Genomic DNA, 22,915 nt, shown 5'->3' with positions numbered 1-22,915 from the left:
AAGGCATGTTAGAATTCATTATCATTATAAGTCCTTAAACACGAGCTTATGGATCAGTATCAAATTTGGTGATTAGCATGGGTATATGAAGGCAGCACCGGATCATCAATTGTTTAGTTAAAATGATCGTCGGTGGGGGTTAAGATGGTTACCGGTTCATTTGAACGGGTAAAATAAATATTTATTTGTTGTTTTTCTGAGTTCGCGGGCGTTTTCAAGAAGAGGCGCAACTACTACAATTCCCAGGGAGCTAAGGATATCGCTGAGTCGTATCCAGGAAGTAATGCATGGTTGTCAAGCAAACTTTTGCCTGAATGTGCAGTGAGTCTTCACAGTGTGATGATGAAAAGAATTGGTCAGCGCGTCACCGCGAAAGGTAAACTCATTTATTAATTTAAAAACAACTTGCTATTCAAATAAACATAAAGCGCCCCTGATTTTTTACAGCGCTTTCGTTTTCTGTTAAAGACATTTTCCTTTTTCAACATTTGTAAGGGAAGGATATCGATGGATACGTGTAGACTGCGATTTCTACTTAATTAATAGCTACATTTATTTAGCTCAGAGGCCGATAGCCAAAGTTTCTTTACACTTTTACATTTCAGGGAGGTGAAAGGATGAGTTGCTGTCACCAGCCTGTGCTCCAGGAAGCGAGGCCTGGCACAGCACGGGTCCGAGTGACTGACCTGAGTGGTCCAGGTGTCATCAACCCAACTCCACACATAGACCCCAGTGAGAGTGAAGCAGAAACCAAACCTTTTGACATCTCTCCAGCGAAGCTGGTAGGTTCTCCCCAGATGTTCGAGACTTGTTTCCGTCACTGATGTACTTGTTGTTGATGGGGTTTTTTTTTGTTTTTTTTTACCCCCCTCCCCCCTTTAATTTAGTTGAATTCATTTTGTGGTCATTGCATGTGTGCATACAAGGTACAATCAATTTTTTGTTGACTTGTTCTTGTCTTTTCCATTCCTCACAGGAATTGCTATGTGGAACAGGAAATCTCTCCAATGTGACAAGACTGGAGATCTGCGTTGACACTCGTGAAAACTCTCTGGGAAACTTTGGTAAGCTATGTGAACAATAAAATATACAAAACATATAAATCCGAGTCTGCTTCCTTAAGCCATGATGATCAGGTTAAGATCTTGTTATTAGTAGGTTAAATTCAGTATTATGCATAAAGGTTAGTGCTGTGGACAGCACTGTTGCCTCACAGCAGGGAATTTTGTGGCTTTGCCTCCTACCTAGGGCCTTTCTGTATCTTTCCATGTTCTCTAGTTTCAGGCATACACATTGTTGTCATTGGCAACTCTAAGTTTCTCTTTGTTGTCCATTTGATGAGCCAGCAACTACTTCAGAATCTCCTCCACTTTTGCCTCAAGACTGTTGGCTTTAGCACCCCACCCTAAGTGCAGGATACACAGTGATGGAAAATAGATGAGCTGATTACGTAAATAGGGTAGCGCATTCAGATGCTCAATTTCTTTTTCTTTTTTTTAGGGAAATAACAAACAGCTGATCAGAATTACGTAATAACACGCTAAATGACAAACAACAGATGATGCATCTATTTACCCAGACACCATAGTGATGACGCACAGTCCGCTGTCATGCTGGATACTGACGACTGCATCTTGCCTGATAACATATCCAGTGCTGTAGCTTCAGAGCAAGATGACAAAGCTCATGGTGGGGTGCTCACCTTTGTCCTCAGAATTTCACAAGAGCAGACATGACTGAGCATGACTAAAGCCATGCCCCTCTCTGTTGACACGTCTCCCTTTTCTCTGATAACACTGAATTCTCGACAGGAAAGAAAATTTGAAAACATGGTTGACAGAACCTATTAAATAAACAATCCCTCTGTCACATTAACATGAGAGACATACCTTCTTTTACCTGCTTGTCTTGCAGGTGCCTACTTGCCCAGGCTGGTGCAGCTCAGACTGAACAACAGTATGATAACGTCAGTAAGGTAAGAGTTTCATTGACATAGCACAAGTGTCATCTTTCGGCTGCCAACACAAGCAGACTTTAATTATGTTCTCTCTGCGTACTGCTACACGCCCTTAAACAAGGGGAAAACATGCGTTATTGTTCCAATGTAGGTTCCACATCTGTACTAGCTCTAAGTAAGTAAACGGGTTCAGTTTTTTCCATGAAGAGAAGTGGAATCTGATGAAAACTAGTAATGAAATAATGGGAGTTACTGCACTTTACGCTGTTCGAACATGTGTTTGGAGACACTTTTTAGCCAGAGACCCCAGAGGCACGCTTTGAAGCTGGAAAAAGGTCAGAAGTCCAACTGATGTTAACCTGTTGAGAAAAAAAAGTGGAGTGGAGTCAAAGTGCATGTGTAGTGCACCGCACTGCAAGGCTTTGCCCACAGGTGTGTGTTACACGCCGGTTTTAGTTGGATGTGCACGTTGCTCCTTGTACACTGGACACCAGCTGATGTGGAGCCTTTAGGGATGAATGCACATGGAAAACAGGTTCACTTACTGGCATCGCACTGGAACACAGAGGGTGCTGTGGCATATCAGCTTTCAGGTGTCTTCACTTTGGCTGCAATGCAAAAAAGGTACATGCATGGATGCACACTGTTTTCCCTGGGCTGTTTTATCAGTGTGATCTCAGCCACTACTGCATCATTAAAATGGGACACAAAAGTAATAAACCTCCAGGATGACGCACACAGACATCGCAGCATTTCCTCTTACAACAGGCCAGGTGGCGGTTACACAAGAGAAAGCAGAAAAATAGAGAGCTCCACCCTGAGAGTAGCTGAGCAGAGTCAACCGGACATTCACTGCTTCTGATAGCATTTCCTGCTCTGGGCTGAGGGACCCTGTTGAATTCAGGGTGTTCTAGGGGTTAGAGACTATCCACAACCCCAGAAGAGGCAGAGACCGAGGCGCTGCTGGAAGGGGTGTGCTGGGGAAACAAGTGGGCGGCAGAGCAGTGAATAGAGCTTTAAGCTTCTGTGGCCTAGGTGCTGGGTAGCCTCTCCCATGTTTCATGCTGTTATGTAACCAGCTCCCCGAGTCAATTGTGGGATAATTTGTCTCCCCAGAGACCTGGGAACCACCCTCTCCCACCTCCAGGTACTGTGGATGCCTCGCTGCTCGCTGCTGGACTTAGATGGCATTTCAACTTTTTCCTCCCTAAAGGTAAAATTTATGTTTACAAGATAAGATAAGCCATTTCCCAGGAATTCATTTAGACACATCAGTCAGACATGACTCATTATGGCTGCAGCACTCATTAAAAATTTTGGGAAAAAAAAAAAAGACAACTACACAGCAAATTATCACAAGTCAACTCATCATATTTTTATTCTTTACTTCTGCACATCTCTGCCTCCCTTCTCTTAGGAATTATACGTTGCTTATAACAGTTTGTCAGACCTGAGTCAAGTTGGCATGCTGGAGAACCTGCAGCTGCTCGACCTGGAGGGGAACGATGTGGATGATCTGGTCCAGGTTCAATATCTGGGGCTGTGTGGCAAACTCCAGACACTCACGCTGGAGGGGAACCCCGTGTGTTTCTGCCCAAACCCTGTTGCCGTCCAGGTGGAGTAAATGACCCCTATTATTACCTTAAAACATTGATGATTTTGCAAAATTACAGGTTTGAAAGTTGCTGATGGTTCCCACAAAAGAACAGACATAAAATGAGATTTGAGGTCCACCTTCTTGCACACGTGTCTTTCCAAGCCCCACTATGAATCGCTTTCAGTTGGTTTTTAGTATCCCATCACCAATCGGCTTCGCTTGAGTTGAGATGAAAGCAGGAAGCGACTGCTGCAAGCTATCATCAAAAAACACAGAATAAGACAAAAGCAGGAAAGAGAAGAGAGTGGCCGTGAAACCTTTTCAGCGGGAAAGGTGTTTTCACTTTACTCCTGTACTGGCTTTGGCAAAAGGTTATCCAAACAGCATTGCACCACACAGTAGTGTTGCCCTTCTCACGCAGAGGAGGGCAACAGCGGTTGCTGCCTGGTTCTACATGAAGCAGAAAATCTGATATCTGATTGGTCTGCTTTGGATGTAATAAACAGAAGTACATTCAGTTACCCCCCTTATCTTTTATTTTTTATTACAGTTTCCAAGTATTCTCTGTAGGCGCTTTACCACACAGATACATGGGATACATTCACTGTATTTAGGAAACATGACATCTGTTGTACCAAGTGTGGTATGAAAACGATTAAAAGGCAAACAGCCGCACGCACACTTGACGCTTTAATGAAAATGAAAATGAAAATCCCTTCATTCCAGAAAAATATCCCCGCGTTGAATTGCCAGACAGTTTTCAATTGCCAGCCTTAATAACGGCAGTTTATAGTGCTATGAGGTGTTTCTGCAAGGGTTGAAACTCCAGTTCCCCTCTTCAATTTGGAGACACAGTGTGCTGGGAGTTTTTTTTTTGGGACACTGTGAATGTGTTTATTTACACCCACCAGCAAAGCATTAATTAGGAAACTGGGGCAATGAGGGGAGATGCTGAGCTGAATATGCATTAGGCCTGCGCTTTGTAGTGACTGAGGGCTTCTTAGGTTTTTTTCTGTCTTGCCAAGCTATCACTCTTCTCACTCTCCCTCTCTTTCCATCACACACACACACACACACACACACACACACACACACACACACACACACACACACACACACAAGCACACACACATCCGCTTACTTCCTCTCACCAAGCCCCCCATTCTCCTCCTGCTTTCTCTTTCATATCCTCTCTGCCAGCCTCCTTAGTCTCGTTTTCATTCATGGCATCTGTGTGGTTTTGAGAAGAGCAGGAGTGCTTTGGTGTGATTACTCAGTAGCTCAGCAATCCAGTGCACGCCATTGTCTCACTCCTTCTCCGTCTCTCCTCTTGTCCGTCTGTTTTTAAGTCTGATCAGACCTCAGTACAAATTTAAATAGCTGCAGTTATTAACCCAGGTGGATTTTTGCGCATTTTTTGCATATTTATCAAGGCTGCACTTTCAAAAGTAAACATTTTTGTAAATGTTTTTAAAAAAGTCCACAACTTGGGATTTGAATGATTTGATGTACTTTATTAATCCTTTACAGGAAACTAAATTGTCACAGCACCAACATTCATACAGTACTCTCAACTTAGGTAACAAAATAAAACCAGTCCACCCACAACTAAAACCAACCAATATAACAAATAAATACACACAAAGAAAAACACAAAATGGGTGGTTTAATCCAGAGATTCAACTCAAAGATAATAAATCACACCTAGATTTTGTCTTTGCACATTGCCATATTGAAAGAATAACAAAATAAATTGTGGTCAGGCTGGCAGGCTGATTAACCTGTTCTGCCGAGAGTGGTGAAGAGGCACTGAGGTCCTTTCACTGGCGCTCCATAAGCAGTTTCCTCCCATCAGCGGATTCCATTTGGAGATGGCCACGCTGATGTTAATCCCTGTTCTCTAAGGTCCCACTTGGTCTCAGATCCTTCTCATAAGCTTTGGTGTCTGGGTGAAATCATCCTTATAAGTGGACCTCCTGTTTACGCAAATGGAAATGGAAATGCTGATTACTAACACAAACACAACAGTTACTTATTTGTTCTTAACTTAATTTAACTAAAAACTGTCTATGTAGCTTCTGCTCCATTTTATATGAACACCCTAAAAGCTATTGTGCATGGGGCCCTTAGCAACTCCCTATTTTTATTTTAGAAGTGGCTGAAAAGGTGCAAAAGTGTCTAAACTCTATTAACCACCAACTAATTTTCCTCTTCTTTCGCTCCCCTCAGGTCCCAGACTACGGTTATCGGGCTGCAGTGAGGGAGTTGATCCCTCAGCTGCGTTACCTGGACGATGTGCAGGTGGAGGAGGAGGGTCGTCACTGCAGCAGCTGCACCAAGGGAGACGACTGGGCCGTCCTCCGACACTCCATCAGAGACCCCAACCTCCCTCGGGCAGACATGGATGAAGGTGTGTGTGTGTGTGTGTGTGTGTGTGTGTGTGTGTGTGTGTGTGTGTGTGTGTGTGTGTGTGTGTGTGTGTGTGTGTGTGTGTGTGTGTGCGTGTGTTTATACATGTTGTTTTGACTCATTTCGAGCAGCTCGGTTGATTACCGCTCGGTGTTAAATGAACCCTTTCATCTCCACAGAGGAAGCGCCACATGATGTACGGCCCTGCAGCAGAGCAGCTTCTGCCAGGCTCCCTCCTCCCAGCCGCTCCCTTGTCAGACTCTCGTCTGGCTCCAGACCAAGCACTTGCTCCATGCCCATGACGGCAACCAGACCCGGAGTTTTATCTCCGCCCGGGTCCAGACCTGGTTCTGCAGACCCACATCTAGCAACCGTCGCAGCGGAAACCAGCGGTCTGACACATGGTGAGACACTGTGACGACTGTTTTTCACACTGATGTGTCTGCTGTTAGATCTTTCACACCCCGCCACCCTGACAGAACTTCAGCAATGCCACAAACTGTATGACAGTGCGTTGCTGCTTGAAGCTTTTTCTCTCGTGGCACTGCTGACCCATTTGAAGCACCCATACCTCTCTATCATCTTCAATACTTGTGTCAACTCCCTTCTTTTTCTCATCCACACCGTTTGGATCGCTGCACAAAGGAAGAGTCTTCCCACAGCGCCATCTGGTGGAGGCAGTTTAAATGTCTATCTAATGTGTTTCTGATTGAAGGAGCCGGAAAGATCCTGTTCTGTGGAAATCCAGTCCAGGCTCTTCGGGCAAGACGAGAGAAGTTGATGGTAGGTTGTGTGTTCTTGCATTAAGAAAGCGTTTCAAAGTGTTTTGTTGTGTACACAAAAACAACAAAGAGCTACTCTGAGTGTGCCTTGAAAGCACGAAATAGCAGTTGGACAGAATCAGCTGCTCTCCTATTCAAACTGAAGGTGTTGAATATTAGCGGGTAAACTGGTCCTTGACAGATGGAGCTCTTGCTGTCACCTTTGCTCAGACACTTTTGTCTGTCTTTCATCCTATTTCCACGTCTGTCACTCTCTTCAGACAGCACCCACCAACTCATCTCTCTCCGCCCGGGAGTTTCCCGTGCACGTGCCCGAACACACCTACGACCTGGAGGAACATGACGGTCGGGAGCGTGCTGATGTGTTTGCAGAGCTCCGAGCTTGGAGGGAGCAGCACAGCAAGTACTCATCACTCAAACGTCAACAGCGCACTGCATGAATTTGTTCACATCCGACTGGTGTTGACACACCAGCGTGCGAGTTTCCAACAGAGACGTTTCATGCAGATGCTGATCGCATCTGGAGTTCCCCATTGTTGTGGCTCAAAGGAAGTTCTGGAATTTTTTTGTTGCAAAGTGTGCCACTCTGTTGAAGCACCTTTTTGTTTCTTCCTTCAACCCTGAAGGCTTTCTTCCACACTACCCGTCAATAACACCAACCCTCCTTTCTTGCAGGCGTCTCCAAGCCATAGAGAAAGAGAGATCACCACAGGTCCTGGCTATTCAACATAGTGATGAAGAGGAAGGAAGGGAAGATCACAGTGAAGATGAAGACACTGGGGGTGGTGGCACTCACAGCACTGACGAAGAAGAGGAGAGGGATGAAGACAGTAAGGGCACTGGCTCACCGGATTCATCTCTAGACTCAACTTCTCCAGGTGAGTTTGCACTGCAGACGCACTCTTTGCTCTTCTGCTCTTCTCCAATGAAATGTAGCCAGAATCAATGTCAGCAACTCATTTGTTTTCTTTTGTATGGTTTTGTTTTTCAGAGCTGCTTAACAAAGGAGTTCCTTTGCCAGATATAGCCACTCGCTCTGTGTCACCAAAAATTCTGTTGGGCCCCTCTCCTCCTCCTTTAGCCACAGCAACCGCCGGTTACCATAAACTACCAGGAATCAGAGCACGTCGGCTTCAGCGGTGCAACGCAAACCATCATCTTTTGCCAGTTTCTAGTTGTGAACCAGACACTCTCACGGCAGAAAAAGCTCCAGGAGACTCAGACAGGACAATTAAGCAGGTCCAGCAGCTGGCACACATACCCCGCCCACCTCCACTAATCACCCAGGCTAAAGGGCAAATAGATCCATGGTGAGCCATTATTAAATATTACTTTTCATTTCCAGCTAAACCTTCAAACCCTTGAGGTTAAGAACAATATATTTTCCTTTGACTAATCTTTTTACCCTCTGTCACTTTAAGCAAGCGAAAGCAGATGCTCAGTATTACTGCATGGCTTTGTCTTCCAGTGCAGAGACGGTGTCTGCCATACCGTCTCCTCAGACCTTCAGACTCTTGGACCGACCGGCCGTCACTCGTCCTCACACAGCCAGAGCTGCTCTGCAGCAACACCACCTTAGCCACCTTCTCCAGCCCTGCAGAGGGCGCTCACAGCCAAAATGAAATCACAATGGGGAGAGGAATGCCTGACCTCATAAGATAAATGTGAGGCCGGTATACATTAAAAAAAAATATTGGCTGGCAAGGTTAGATTTTTTTTCAGAGCAAGACAATGCCTCTATCATGGTGGAACTGTTTGATGGTTTAATGGTTGTCAAGGTTTTGAAAATATTTTCATACAAGTAAACTCATATTACTAACATCAGCCGGAGAACTGTCAGTATAACCATTGAATGAATTATTTTATTGCTGCTAAGACTCTAAAATATTCACATAACTCAATTGTAAGCAGAGCTTAGTCCTTATTCTTCACAGTCAAGTGGCTCAGGTTGAGATGCTAATTATGTAGCTTTCTCTCTCAAACTAAATAAAGTCTTATTTAGTATTCAGTCATGATAACCAAACCAAAAAAAACACAACTACTTTGAACATTTTTTATTTGAACAACTGAATGTTTAACTGACTAACATTAGTCTCATCAGATTGTTTTTGCGCTGATGGATTCCAGTGATTCCACTTGAGGGCGCTATATGTAAACTGTTAACGTCAGGAGCTGTTCTGCCGAGGCTGTGATCACCTTGAGCAAATCCGCCTCTTAAGAAAAACATCAGTCATTCATCTGGTTTTCTGCCTGTCAGCGTCAAAGGCAGTGTTTATTTCCTGAGCCTGTCTCATTTACAATAAGGATTTCACACTGCTAATACAGAAGAAATTGTTTCATTATCTGACTGATGCTTCAATGGCCGGTTGTAATGGACGGAACAAATCAAGTCTGTTCAGAGTTTGTAATAGCTCTGATATTTGCTGCTCCGCCTTTTGCGGGCATAGCTATGAAATAAACTCTCAAGTGCAATAAAGGAGAAGCACAGGGCCTCTCTCATAATGCCGTATCTGCTTTATTAGTTCTTCGGGCATCCAGTGTGTGGAGACGCTGTTTGTTTTGAAGCTTTCACGCTGTTTCCTAAAATAGAATCCCATTTCATGGAAACCGCTGTGATCAAATGCCTCCTAACCTGCCCAGAATGTGGAAGAAACACCTGACACACACACACACACACACACACACACACACACACACACACACACACACACACACACACACACACACAGCCAATGCCCAACTCTGTAATCCACGACTCAAGGGTGTCCACAGAAACAGGATGCAAATAAAGCAGGCACTAACGCAGGTGGTGGTGCTTCTTGCACAGTATTGGTTCAAGAAAAGTACATACATAACACAGTCATTGTGTGTGTTTGATCATGCAGCGGTACATATTCAGTCAGCGGCGAGGCAGCTGTTGTGTAACAGGATAAGTGTGTCTTCAGAACAAGTTTAATTGTGAATGTATTGCTTTTGGTTCTCTGCAGCAAATTTTTTGCCAATGTCTGGTGCCCTAAGGACAAATAGGGAAGAACGCGAAGAAACAAAGAGGCCTTCAATGGTGTAGAGGTTAGATGAACGTGTCCTCTTTGAGTTGTTGGCTTTCTCTTGGTTGCTCAGGTAGTTATTCTTTACACCATGATTGTTTTATGAGTTGTTTTCTTTTTCAAGTTTTTTTTTATGTCATTCTTTTTAATATGAGGAAAACATATGAGAAGCAAAAACATTAACAAATTCATGGATCTTATATTGGAACAATCAATTGTAAGTCTTCTTTTAGAATAACATTGATCCTTTGCTTCTTGTTTTCTGTCACCATGTGAGTAAACTACCTTGAAAAGAAACTGTTTCTGTCCATCATTGCCTCTTAATTATTTGACAGTCACCACCGGTTGTTAGAAGAGCCTCGCTCCTAACGGACCATATTTTCATGCCTATAATCAAGTTATATAGCCTAACATTTTCAGTGTGAAAGGCCTTCTTAGAAGATCCTCTGAGATGGGGTGAGAATGAAGAGGGTAGGTGTTTGAGAGACATGTCTGTCTTGGGATTCCAAAGGAATCTGCATTCCTGTTTTAATTTGAGACGGGTCACTTTCACGTTGAGGCAGACAGTGGAAATACCTCCAGTATGAGTTGAGACAGGCCCAGGAGAAACTGTTTGTACAGGACACGTGGACTTCAGGATCCTCCCCGAGGAATATTTCAATCCATTGTAAACACATAATTCATTTCCCGGTGGCACCCAGAGAATGAGTTGCATGTAGCTACAAAAACAAAAAGATAACAAAAAATTACACACTGTGATATTTTGTTACATAATTATTGATAGTTGAGTGCTAAGTCTATCTATCATAGTGTGTACTTCGATCCATTCTTTCATGCCGAGCTGCTTAAATAATCTTTAGCCCGTATGTCTTCTGCTACTTTTGTGTAAAAATACCATTTATCAAGTTCAGCAAATTTTGAAAAAAAAAAGCCCAATCATAACTACAGTAATATAACTATGTTTTGTTGGGAAATTGTGCATTGTGCAAATTGTAATATGTTCTGTAGCAAAACCAAAGATTTTTAAAGGACAACTTCTTTGTATTTTTTTTAAAAAAAGATAATTATTATGTCAGCAGCAAGACCACTGAAGCAGCCGTCTGACTCAAGTCTTTTTTCAGAGCCAAATTAAAAGGACTGCTGCTGCATTCTCAGCTCATTCTGTTTCAAGGTCATGTGTTTGGTAGATGTGCAGCGAGAGCGACTGGGGCTTATCTGTTGTTATAGAGGAAGAGAAGGAAGAAAGGCATTTGGGAGAGAGAGGAGAAATCTGGCTGTCTAATATTGCGTACGTCTTCTTGGGTATGAAAGAATAAAATAGGCTCAGCCGATTATTCAATAATCTTTGCAAACGGAACAAAACCAAATACCCCTGATATTTTGTATGTGTGCTCCTCTATATATTTCAAAGCAGAGTTTTTAGGTTTGACTACTGCTATCTTTTTTTTATACAGCATTTATGTATTTAAAGTGTGTTTAAAACATAAGGACACATTTTAACATCTTTTTTAAATGTTAGCATTTATCTACGTACATATACATATCTGACTAATGTTTTAATTTAATCACATAAGAATGCTGTCATTGTGCCTGGAGCACTAAAACAAAGCAAACGGAATGCACATTTGAACTCCACATCACACAGTTCACTGGAAGGTTGGCAGTGTTACTGGAAATGTCAAAGGACATTTGTGGGGCCTGTGATGGTTACCGCATGGAGATGATGACTTCCTTTTGTTGCAGTAACACACTTAATTAAAGATAATTACACATGATGAAAAGGTTTGTGCAGATGCAATAATAACCTGCTACTGTGAACACATCCTCCTCCTGAAATACTAGCTGAAACATGTTAAAAAGCCAGTTTTCTGTCCCCGAGTGCTGCACCGTGTCAGATCATATTTTCTTTTGTCCTCTGTGATTGATGTCAAGCACCCTGATCACTCAGACAGCATCACTTTTGGTTTGGAATCCTGCAAGGCTGATTAGTGTCACATTCCACATTTTCGTTGCAGTCAAGATGAACATATTTGCTTCATGTTAGTTACATTCAATCAAGTGTTGACTGTTGCACTTTTATTGTTGAACAAAACAACAGCTCTTATATTATAGGAAGCTGACTTATAAAAACAACAACAACAACCCTAACCTTGTTTTATTGTTGTTTATTGCATACAATATCCCATAACTGCGGTGCATCACAGAAGGATTTGTATTTTTATTTTTATTTTAAACGTATACATATAAAATAATTTAATATAAAAATACGTTAAGACTTTTAGATTGTAAGTCCTGACCGGAAACAACATTTCTATTTCCGGGATGCCCCTCCAGCGTGCGGACTTTGATGTAACGGACTTACTTTTAGAAAATCCAGAACTTGATCGTTCGCTCTCAGACTGTGCAACGCTACCACTGGTAAGTTCCCCTGCTCTTTTTGAAACAAAAAAAAACCGCCAGAAAAAATATTGCAATTTGCCGAAAAGAGTGTTTTTATACGCTGTGAATGTGGAAACTCGACAAGTGCGTCCAGTGCTGTGCACCTGCTTGCAACCAGCCGAGCTAACCATAAACCTACATGTAGAACTTTGGTCTTTGACGCCGTTCATTGAGTCAAAGGGTTGGTGGGTTGAGGCGGAGAGCTGGCTGTGGCTGTAGCTGCTTTTATGTGGCTTTGTTACAATGCAAAAATAACAGCCGGCAAATGAAACCTGTTCATTACACGAGCACCAGAATGTGGTCGAAGTGCTCTGAACTCCGTGCTGTGGCGTCACCTCGGCTGGTTTTTGTCAACCCTGCTTTAAGTTGTCAGCACTGTTTATTATTAACAACCACTGCTGCTTCACGGCCGCCAGGCACTGATATTAAAGGTGATATACTTTTGGAGAAGTATATCACGTCGAGTTTAAATATCTACGCGCCACCCCAAACAATTCTAAAAATAAATAAATACATAAATAAAAATGACTCACTGTGCTGAGGTTTAGTGATAGTATGTTTTTAGCAGTCCATTCCTTCTCTTTCCCGTCTGGGTGCACCAGCTGTCAGTCAGGGATGTTTATCGATTTCCTCCTTGGGTCAGTGTGAACCCGCAGTCTTCCCCTTTTCTTTGAAAATTTGACGCCCTCCTTCCTTTTTTTGGTCCTACCTATCTTTTTTGACTGAATGACCTCCACTAAATGGATTTGTGGGGTTTTAAAAGCCCCCTCACACATCTCAGTTGTGCCATGGGAAGCTTTAAAGTGTTTCCATTAGTGTGTGGTTTTCCCCTCATATGATTGAGGTCATCTTATGTGTAGGTATGAGATGCGAATAGAATAGAATACATCTTTAATGTGGCTGTGCACAGCAGAGTGAAAATAACAGTACAAAACCCTTTCTCCAATGCAAGAAATCTTACAAGACCTACAATGACATCTAAAACAGACATACAAAACCTATTTAGCCCTCTGTTTACAGCCTTCATTAAGAGCGTTTGAGGCTGTTTTATAATACTTCTGAGAAGAATTGGTGAGGTGTTGTAGCACACATTTACTGAAGTGGAGCAGCTGCTATAGGATGGACTTTTCTAATTTCTAATTAAAAGTTTAAAGGCCAAACGCATTTAGATTGCACACATTGGTAAAATGAATTTTGCAGTATAGGAAATCTAATTTCTGGTATGGCAACACTGTAATTTCCTCTTGGAGCATTGCAGCAACAAGGTATCAGGCTCTTAATGTCGCCATTAAAGGTTTGCATTTCTAAGTAACCATAATATTATGGAGAGAGAGAGAGAGAGCCGACAGAGCAAGGCCAGTTGGGTCAACATTGCAGATTCATTGCGAAACCTGTAAATGTCAGTGCTTTTGGTGCCATTTCATGATCGGCACTAATGCCCTAATGCGAGGGCTGCTTGTTGCACTCGCACAAACATCCTCACAGTCTGTCTGGGCCGTAATGCTCCTATTATCTGTTGACAGGCTGACACATGATTGTTAATCCACAGGTAGTCCTCTCCATTAGCTTTTTATTTTCCAAAAAAAACAAACAAAAAAGAAATCAATGGTCGAGGCTCAGAAATGTCTGATGAGCTGGAGTGTGACGGCTTTGTCACCCAGTCTGGCAGAGGCTCATCCGCGCCCTCTCTTCCTCCCTCACTCCCTCGCCTCACCCTCCCTCGTCCACTCACTGGAGAGAGGCGATAGCCCCGGTCGCAGCCTGGAACCTGTCCGCCGCCTCTGTAATTCACAGCCACAGATGCAGCATATTATGAGGCCGATGATTGTGCTCAAGTGTGCAGAACATTGCTGGGAAAATGATAGATGTCGCAGCTAACAATCTGAGAGCGCGAGAGCGCTGCCACTGGTGTGTGAGGAATGTAAACTGGTGAGCCTCACTGCAGCTCAGTTTACCACTGCGGCCAGTGGCCCGAGTGCAGCGTGTAAAAACACAACTCTGTGCACATTTATAGAGGTTTTGGCTCAGGAGTCCGGAGGACACTGTTGTTGTAAACCCAAATAGCCGGAGCGCCAAGTTCTCTGCAAGTTCAGAAATAGAATGTATGAAATGCCTCATTGTACACGACCACGGTGGGGTGTTTAGAGGCAGACAGCACATCTTCACAACCGTCTGCTGTGACAATAAAATGAATCAGAGCAGTTTCGCTAAAGAGGGTTTCAGCACTGCAGTATTGTGCTATAGTTGACTGAGGTATTAGTTCATGGTCTGAGATGTTGCATTGGGCATGACACATGTTATCTATCTTAATATGTTATAGATCGATAGATAGATGTACTTTATTGATCCTAAATTGGGAAACTATGCAAGTTCAATTGTGATGTCAGTTTTGTTTTAATGAAAAACAAACAGCTGTAGCTTCTCTGTGCTTGATTAAATAAAACGGAACAAGGATGCAAAAGCCAGTCATGAATACAGAGCCAACTTCCTGATGACCGTTATATTTTCCAGGTTGTCACGTTTTCTCCTGTTCAATGTGGAACTTGACCACTGGGGGCGTGGCCAGGCAGCGATGTGCCACAGTGATTAACGCGATCGGGCCGGCAAGTAAAAAGTATGCGGCCTTCTTGCAAGAGTGACTGCGCGACGTATCTCAAGTCTAGAGCCGCTGATTTAGAAGCTGTGGGTGTTTGCATCTTCAGTGCAGTCGTCACAGGAATAAAGTGTGCAGCACGCCCCGTAACTCCTGGAGTTCAGTTCACCGGAGCATTTCCAATCTTCCTGAGACGGTAACCTTCATCCCTGATGGGCTATTAGTCACGACTTGTAACCAATTACAAAGTGCTGCGTGGAGGCTATTGAGTGATACTAAAGTGCTGACGAGGTGGCGGAAAGGCAGTTAGGATGCCATTTATTTCTTCGCCTTGACTGTTTCGCTTCAGTCTTCTTTTTTTTTTTTCTCTCCCTCTGACTGTTCATTTAAGAAACATTAGAACAATCACCATCACTCAAGTCGCGACAGGTTGTCAAATGCCGGTTTTAAACTTCTCCTCTGAGCTGAGCCTCGTCATCAAACCCCCGGCGTTCCCGTCCGTAAACACGCAAGGTCACAAATTTTCACACCAAATCCCGGAAGGCAGTAAATAATCCCTCAGTGTCGACACATCAGTGGCTGATAGTGCAGCGTTTACACTGACAACGTGTCACCTTGAAGCGAATCCCTCATTATTTTCAATTCTCCAACTGTATCCACCTCGAGGTGATTCCCATTTACACCTCTTTCTTTTCCATCTCAGTCTGGAACACTCATGCATCATTAATCTTTTTTTTTTTTTTTTTTTTTTTAAACTGCATTGATCTAAAAAACAAAACAAAAAACCCCTGCACATTTCCACAACTTTTCTCATTTTAAAGATATCATCCACAGGCTGCAGATATATTTGTTTTAGAAGGAATGACTGCAGGGGTGAACTTTGCTTGTGGTGCAAACTAGCAGTCTTATAATGCTGCGCAGGTCTGACAGCAGCCAGTCTGTTCGGCAAAAAAAACAAAAAAAAAAACCTGCTGTAAAGGTAGAAGAGGAAGAAGAAACACGTTTGTTCCCTCACACAGTTTTATTTGAAGGAACCACCGCAGTCAGATCCAGTTCTCTGTCATCTCACTCTTTTACTCTCTGCCTTTGTTTTCTTTTTCAAGTATTTGATTTTTTTTTGTGCCCTCTTCCTCCTTCCTATCCCACCCGGTGCACAGGGAGTGGTGCTCCGACTGTCATGTGATCCCGTCTGAACACAATTGCCGGTGTTTGTCATTGGCTGGTTTTCCTTTGAAAGAGCGTGGGTTTCCCGGGTGACGGGGAACGGCGGCTCCACTTTACTTTGCTCCGCAGCTGCCTGCACCCCCCACGCCCCCACCCTCCCACTAACCTCCCCACCCCTGCCCCAACCCCACCCCCACCCTCCTGCTCCGCTTTAAACCACTCTCCCACTCTCGCTCTCTCTCTCTCTCTCTGTCTCTCGCTCTCTTCTCCCCCCCCCCCCCACCCCCCTGCAGGCTGCGCTTGATCAGGTGGCCTGTGAGCAGGCAGGCGGACAGGTTGCTCTTCCTCTCCTCTCAGACAGCCAGCAGCCAGTCCGTACTGAGACCTCTGAGCCGCAGCAGGTGAGTGACTTAATGGCCATGTTTGGTCTTTTTTTTTTTTTTTTTCTTTTCTAAAGAAGTTTTAATCTGTTTTTATTGTGGAAAATGAGGGCTGAACTTGTTTTCAGGGCTTCAGTTCTGCAACACAGTCGACTTAATTTTGGCTAATTAGTGTTTATTGTTGCGCTGGTTGTCGTGTTGACAGCACATGAAATGCTTTTGAGATTTTTTTTTTTATGATGTCTCGTGTTGAATTCCGTGGCAAATAGTCTTGGAATGACATCTCTGTGTGCTTTCCGCTCGCTCAAGTGTTTGCCCGTCACAGATTCTGTTCATTTGTCACGTCACCTTGCGCAAACACCCAGCGTTGGCCCGGCACGGCTCTTTAAAGGTCCGACAGGATGCGACCAAAACCACATGTAGATGCAAAGTTATTCCCCCCCTGCTGTACCAAGAGGAATTTTACAGTAGGCTTAGTTGCTTTTCACACTCCATGAAAGATTCAGCAGCTGTGGCGCTGGGAACGGGGGCCGCTCGGCGGGGACTTTCTTGGGTGGTTCACCGTCCTGGAGCGGCGCTCCGGCTGCCTCTCTCCACAGGCTCTGCCAACCATGTGATCTGTGTCTGTGTTTGGTCGCCGTGGTAACGCTGAAATTAGGATCCTGGCCCCTCCCTCAGGTGCACTTTATCTGATGACCTGGAGCATTCTATACACAGACACACACAGACATACACACAACAAACACACACACACAAACATCTGTTGACACTTGACCCCCTCAAGGAGAATGTGGTCACATGAAAGGAAGGGCTGATTGAGTTTTTCAAAGCAATAACATTGTGTGCGGGTTTTTGATGGCATTCATGGAACTAATAGCTGGAATAATAATTTGCTACACGATGAATCAGCTTTTGCTGTCGCTGCAAAAATAAAAAGGAAATACGTCAGAAGCAGAAGTCTTTATTGTCATTGTGAAAAATTACCATACATTCAAATTCAAGGTGCTGCTTCTGCTTGGTGGTTTTAAGAATTTTCAGACAATCAACAAAACAAACAAGTTTTGAAAACTCCAGACGAAACAATTAAACATTTAGAATATATACAAAAATAAGCCGACTCTTTAATAAGTTATTACAACAGTAAAAAAAAAGTGAAAAGCTGACAGCTGGGTACTTAGACATTTATTGAGTGACTGAGGACAGCTGTGCTGCAGATAGAGCAGCAGATTACACCCTAGGGTGGCTTTTCTTTTAGGTTGGAGACGTGTATTTACGTGGGCCCTTTTAAATAGATTCTTCACCAGGTGAGCCCCCCCCCCCCATCCCTCAGGCCATACCGATGTCTCTTTGTAAACAATTAAGCTCTCGACCTCGGACCGCCTCAGGTGAAGATACTCGCTGACAGCCGTGTTTGGTAACCTTCAAGCCCAGATGGAGTGTTTCCTGAATTCTTCTCATTTTTCACACGGCAGTGTGGTGCTACACAGAATGAGGAACCAAAGCTTAGATTCGCTAGATTAGACGACGTATCCGTCAATCACGTTCAGGCAGACTGTCCAGGTATTTTTCGCCAGCCTGATGAACAGCAGTAGCAGGGCGACATTAGCCGTGTGTCACCAGCCCGTGTCTCACCGCCATGCATGGCCGGGTTTATCCAAACTCTGGTCAAAGCCAGTGGGAAGGAAAGCAAAATAGTGTCCTCCATCAGGAAAAGCCTTCAGTGCCGTTTCTTCTTCTTCTTCTACTACTTTCAGTGTGTAAATACCATCCCGCTCTGCTGTAAGTGTTTGCACCCATTTCTTAATTAGAATCTTTTGTTCACAAACTTCTGCATCTTGGTCCTTTTCTTTTGCTTCTCCAAGCAGCTCTGATAAATCACCTGTACTCTCTGTGTAAGGTAAGCTGATAAGACTGATAATAAGATTGGGGGATTTAGTTTTTAAGAACTGAAATATTGCCAGTGACAGTTACACTTGGTGTGCGGTCATCAATTTACATAAAAAAAAAAAAAAAAGAAGTAAGAATCGGGGCCGTTAATCCGCATCCCCGTCAAAGACATTTTCAGCCGCGCCGAATCTTTTAGGAGCTCAATGTTCCAGATTTTCCAGCGGCTCATGCCTGCGCTGAACGTTTGAAGACTCATAAAGCAGGAAGGGTCGGAGTAGTCGATCCTCAGCCGGGCAGCGCGTCGCTGATGCAACCAGAAGGAAACTTGGTGCCACGGCGGTGCTGTTGCCTTTGACAGGCTGCCATGATGTCACCGCCGCTGACCAGACAATCCCTCAGCATTCCTGCTGATAAGGCTGTGGGCCTGCGTGGAGGGGAGTGCGTGGGCGAGTGGTGGGAGAGATGCACAGACTTGCACACATATGGTCTTTGTCTAAGTGCTGATTAATAATCTGGCAGATTCACCCTAGCAGACCCACACACACACACACACACACACACACACACGCACGCACACACACAAACACAAGTGCGTCATTAATTCTTCCCCATGCACTTGCCCACTTCAGGCAAACACTTTGGCCCTCTACCATCTCGTTGGAGACGGCGATGGCGGTCTCACAGGCCTCATTAAAATTCAACAGGTCTTTAAGTGTCTGCTCTCTTTGGTTCCGCTGATTCCTTATTGCGTCTATCACCTCCCACAGTCTGTTGTAAGAGTAATAAGACGGGAGAAATCCATCTCCTCCGTGCCCCGGTGTCATTTTGCCGCTCTATCCGGGTGCATAAATGCATTTTCCAGGGTCTGTGTGCGTCTACCGTGGAATTCTATCCAAAACGGCCAATTTCACGACGGTAGTCTTGTTTTGATGTCTTCCCGGCGTGCTGCACGATTTGCCCTTTTCAACAAACACTCACCGGAAAACATTGTTTCGCCGAAGGTGCAGAAATGGAATAGCGACGTCTTATTCTGTTTAGAAGTCAAGTGTTTAAACCCGACAAAGAGATGTGAGGAAGCAGATAAAGAAAGTAAAGTGTGTAGAGGAAGGTGCAGACAGGCAGACAGACTAACTTGGCGTCAGCTGCTGCGTCCGGGGGGCCTCTCCTGCTCTGTGTGGGGCTTCCAAACGCTTTTGTCCACCGCTGACCCCTGACCCGCTCACACCTGATAAACCCCCAATGTCACTAACTCACAACTCACATTTCCTGTTCATTCCATGGTCACCTCCGCTGGCTTCATTACTCACATCAGCATAATGTCAGCACACCCAGTTGGGTCTTTAGCGTTGGTAAATTTCTAGTTTAGTTGTTGTTATGGAGATAGGAACACTTTGTTTTCACTGATAAATTCCAATAATATAGGGTTCATATTAGTGTTGTGATTTGAAGTAGAGCCACAGATCAGAAGATGTATTTTATGCAAAAGCCACTTTATCCAACATTTTCTATCCGTAGCCTCTTAATGAACTCCCTGGAAATGAGAACGGTCCATACATTGCGTTTCAGTGTTAAAGCAGGCAATTCTGTAAATTGACCCTGAGCGATGTCATAAATGGCACTGAGAATAGTGGCAGAGTCCCCAGCCAGGTGTCAGTTCCACCCTCTGACTCCTCCTCTCAGTCACCTGGTACAAAGGAACTCCAGTTTTCGCAGGAAACTGAAATCCACTGTTTTTTGTGAGTGACTGTGAATTGACAGCTAATTGTGCAGGTCAGTATTTATTTTTTTTTAGATGGATAAATATTTGTGTGCGTTTGCTCTGTTGGAACAGTTTGATTGGAAGCAGCACTGCCACAAACAAAATTGACAGTGAGAGCGTCCTTGGTAGAAGTCAGACTCTGTGTGCAGCACCTAGTGATGTTTGTGGTCAAACCTTATCTCAGCGCACCGGAGCTGCCGAGGAAGTGTTTTCACCTAACATGCTGTTGGGATGCACTTTGATTGCCGTGTATGCACTTTAATGGGGCATTAAAGTGCATTTGCAGGGACATGTGAGGGAGGGGACTAAATCTTGGAATGTTCGCAACTTGTGTCGTGAGCCAGCCTGGGCTGGTTCAAAAATCCCATGCAGCTGAAAGAGACGGTGGGGAGAGAAAGGGTGCCGGAGTGCAGCCAAGGTTCTGACAGGGAGGCCATTAAATGCCCACCCATTCTGCTGAGTTCCTCACGAGGGCGAGGGTGATCTAAGTTCTGAACACTCAGCTCACTGAAACAAAGGCGCTGTGTTCACCTCGCATATGTCTGCTGAAATACAACCCAAGTGTTTTTTTTTTTTTGTTTTTTTTTTGTTAATGTGAAGCGGAGATAGAGTGACACAGACTTCCTCCAAAGGTGACTCATCTTCTCAGACAGGTTTCTGGGAAGAAGAAAACAAGCCGCGGTCTGTTGTTGTTGTGGCATGTGCTATATTTGCCTCTCAACGGTGCAATTACCTTGCTGGTGAAAGCCGTGTTGTTGGTCATAATGATACATGGGACGTAGCTATATTACTTCAGCCACAACAGTGGCCTGACCATAATGAGACGGCCACGCTATACTTAGGGGCTGTTTTGCACAACAGAGCATTTCCTGGCGTCGCTTCCCACGAGCAGGAGAAACCAAAGTCGACGAAAGTTGAGGATTTTTTTTCAACGGCTCCTCTTGGCCACTCCCACTTCCTTTGGGTCTTGGCCAATTTGTTGTTCACCTGTGGATGGGTGAAAGGCTGTCCAAATAGAGAGTGAAGAAGAGTTGTGGGTGGGTGGGTGGGGGAGGTTTTCAACATGGAGAGCAGATGGTGGTGAAAAGTGAGGACAACGTAAAGCGGTTCATTCTCGATCGCTTATGGAAACAAAGACACTTCTGTGTGTCCCCCCCCACTCCCCCCCCTTTCCCCATGTGACCTCTGCCGAAACCATAAGCTTCCAGAACCGTCAATTTCCCAGACTGAGAGGCAACGTTTTGTACCGTCAGAGCTGATTTATGGTTTTTCAACCCACATTTTGGACTGATTTATACCCCCGGTCACTTCCTGAAGTGTGAACTCAGATGCTCATGAGGGCATTGAAAGACATCGAGTGCAAGGTCAATTTTATCAGTGCACTGGTGCAGCAGGTATGAACGATGACGTTGGAAGCGGCCTCTTAAAAGTGCAGGTTTGGAGCTTTCTTGGTCCTTGTCTTTGTTTTCCGAAGCGTCTTTGCTTGAATGCCGGAGGAGGAGGAGGAGGAGGAGGAGGAGTAGAAGGAGGAGAAGGAGGAGGGGGCTGCAGGAATGCTCCCACAGTGGGAAAAAAAAAAGGGGTGATGATCTGGGGGTGTGACAGGCGAGGGTGCAGAGGGGTGCAGCAGTGGGAGGTGCCCTGAGGAATGCCTGGAAGGTGTCGGAGAGCTCCAGGAGACACGGGGCTGATAATCCTGCGCATCACGTCACTGTACCTTCACCCAGCGCTCCCATCTCACCCAGCGCTCACTAGTCACTCTCTTAAAAACCAACGAGGGCGGGGCTCACCCCGCGTTAACCTTTCGCTCCTCGTGTTTTACAAAAAAATAAAAGTAAAAGAGTCTGTTTGGGGTTGCAGTGACGGACGAGCACACGTCCCACCGATTGTGGTAATCGCTCCTCAGGATCCATAAAGTGTGCTTAGCTTCCCTCCTGCTTTTAAAATGTCACCTCAAAACTTTTCTCGCCATGGTGGCCTTTAGTACCCTGAGCGATGCCTCGCGAGGCTGCCGCGCCAGTTTTGCTCTTTTTTTTTGTTAAGTGATTTGTCAGACAACACAGCTTTTAGAAGTGCCAAAAGCTTTGCTTCATGGGCCGAGTGGTCATAGGATGTGAAGCGTCCCCCCCCCCTCTGTGGTCCTCTGTGACTCAGCCTGGCTGAGAGCTGCAGCGTTTCCACGCGCCGTGGTCTTTTGTTTGCATGACTTACTACATCAAATTAATGCAAATAATCCAAGACGTCTATTTTTGGATCGGCTGCTTTGTACAGCATGCACACTGGTCCGACGTCGTGACTGCGTGTCGTTGGCGCGTTGAGCAAACTGAGGTCAAGCAAGTCGATGGCGATGCCGCGGCTGCGGAAAAAGTTCCCGAGAAAGCAAATTCCAAACGGGAGCAGAAGGTGAAGAAGAAGTGGGAGTGACAGGCAGAGTAAACACCTAATTTCTAACATATAAGCTCACATCAATGTTGCATGTGATAGCTGTTAAGTAAATAATGAATGAGTTTTGCAGCTTCCCTCTCTAGTTAAAGTTCAAGGAGTTCTTCAGTTGCTCTCCTGGAGGCCTCATGACATCATGACTTGATGTGTATGTCTTGTCAATCCACAAGCAGCTGACAGAGATAAAGACATAAAATCTATTATCTTAAAACGACTGCAACAGGTCTTTACTGTGTGCTTATGCGCGTGATCTCATTATTTATCCACCAGCATAAACAGTCTGCAGGCTAAACTCTTTCATGCCGGCTTGAACAGGTCTTTGCTTTCTGATGCTCGAGTCGCCTGAAGAATTCTGCGTCTGAAGTCGACGGGGACGCTGGAAATGTTTTCACATCGGGAGCCGAAAAAAAAAACAAAAAAACGCTTGAGCTCGGCTGGGAGTTTAGGATCGGGATGGAG

The 22,915-nt window shown here is 44.6% G+C and overlaps 2 protein-coding genes across 2 annotated transcripts in view; both read left to right on the top strand.

The window, feature by feature from the left end:
* Positions 1-10,526, top strand: lrrc56 (leucine rich repeat containing 56). Its single transcript, XM_076050193.1, has 13 exons — positions 1-376; positions 606-782; positions 977-1,064; positions 1,915-1,975; positions 3,074-3,170; positions 3,375-3,572; positions 5,784-5,964; positions 6,143-6,367; positions 6,679-6,746; positions 7,006-7,148; positions 7,421-7,623; positions 7,737-8,055; positions 8,214-10,526. Exons 2-13 carry the CDS (start codon positions 618-620, stop codon positions 8,365-8,367), a joined length of 1,902 nt encoding a protein of 633 aa, XP_075906308.1. The 5' UTR covers positions 1-376; positions 606-617; the 3' UTR covers positions 8,368-10,526.
* A 1,581-nt stretch (positions 10,527-12,107) lies between these two features.
* Positions 12,108-22,915, top strand: part of rassf7a (Ras association domain family member 7a) — a 35,537-nt gene continuing 24,729 nt past the window's right edge. The window contains exons 1-2 of the mRNA XM_076050204.1: positions 12,108-12,210; positions 16,282-16,389. The gene's annotated coding sequence lies outside the window, so the exon portion shown is untranslated. The remainder of the gene's footprint in view (positions 12,211-16,281; positions 16,390-22,915) is intronic.

Source organism: Nelusetta ayraudi, unplaced genomic scaffold (assembly GCF_046127955.1).
Source record: "Nelusetta ayraudi isolate G7.1 ecotype Tasmania unplaced genomic scaffold, CSIRO-AGI_Nayr_v1 ptg000125l, whole genome shotgun sequence".
NCBI lineage: Eukaryota > Metazoa > Chordata > Actinopteri > Tetraodontiformes > Monacanthidae > Nelusetta > Nelusetta ayraudi.
Note: the sequence above shows the minus strand (reverse complement) of the source record. Positions and strands in the feature narration are given on the sequence as shown.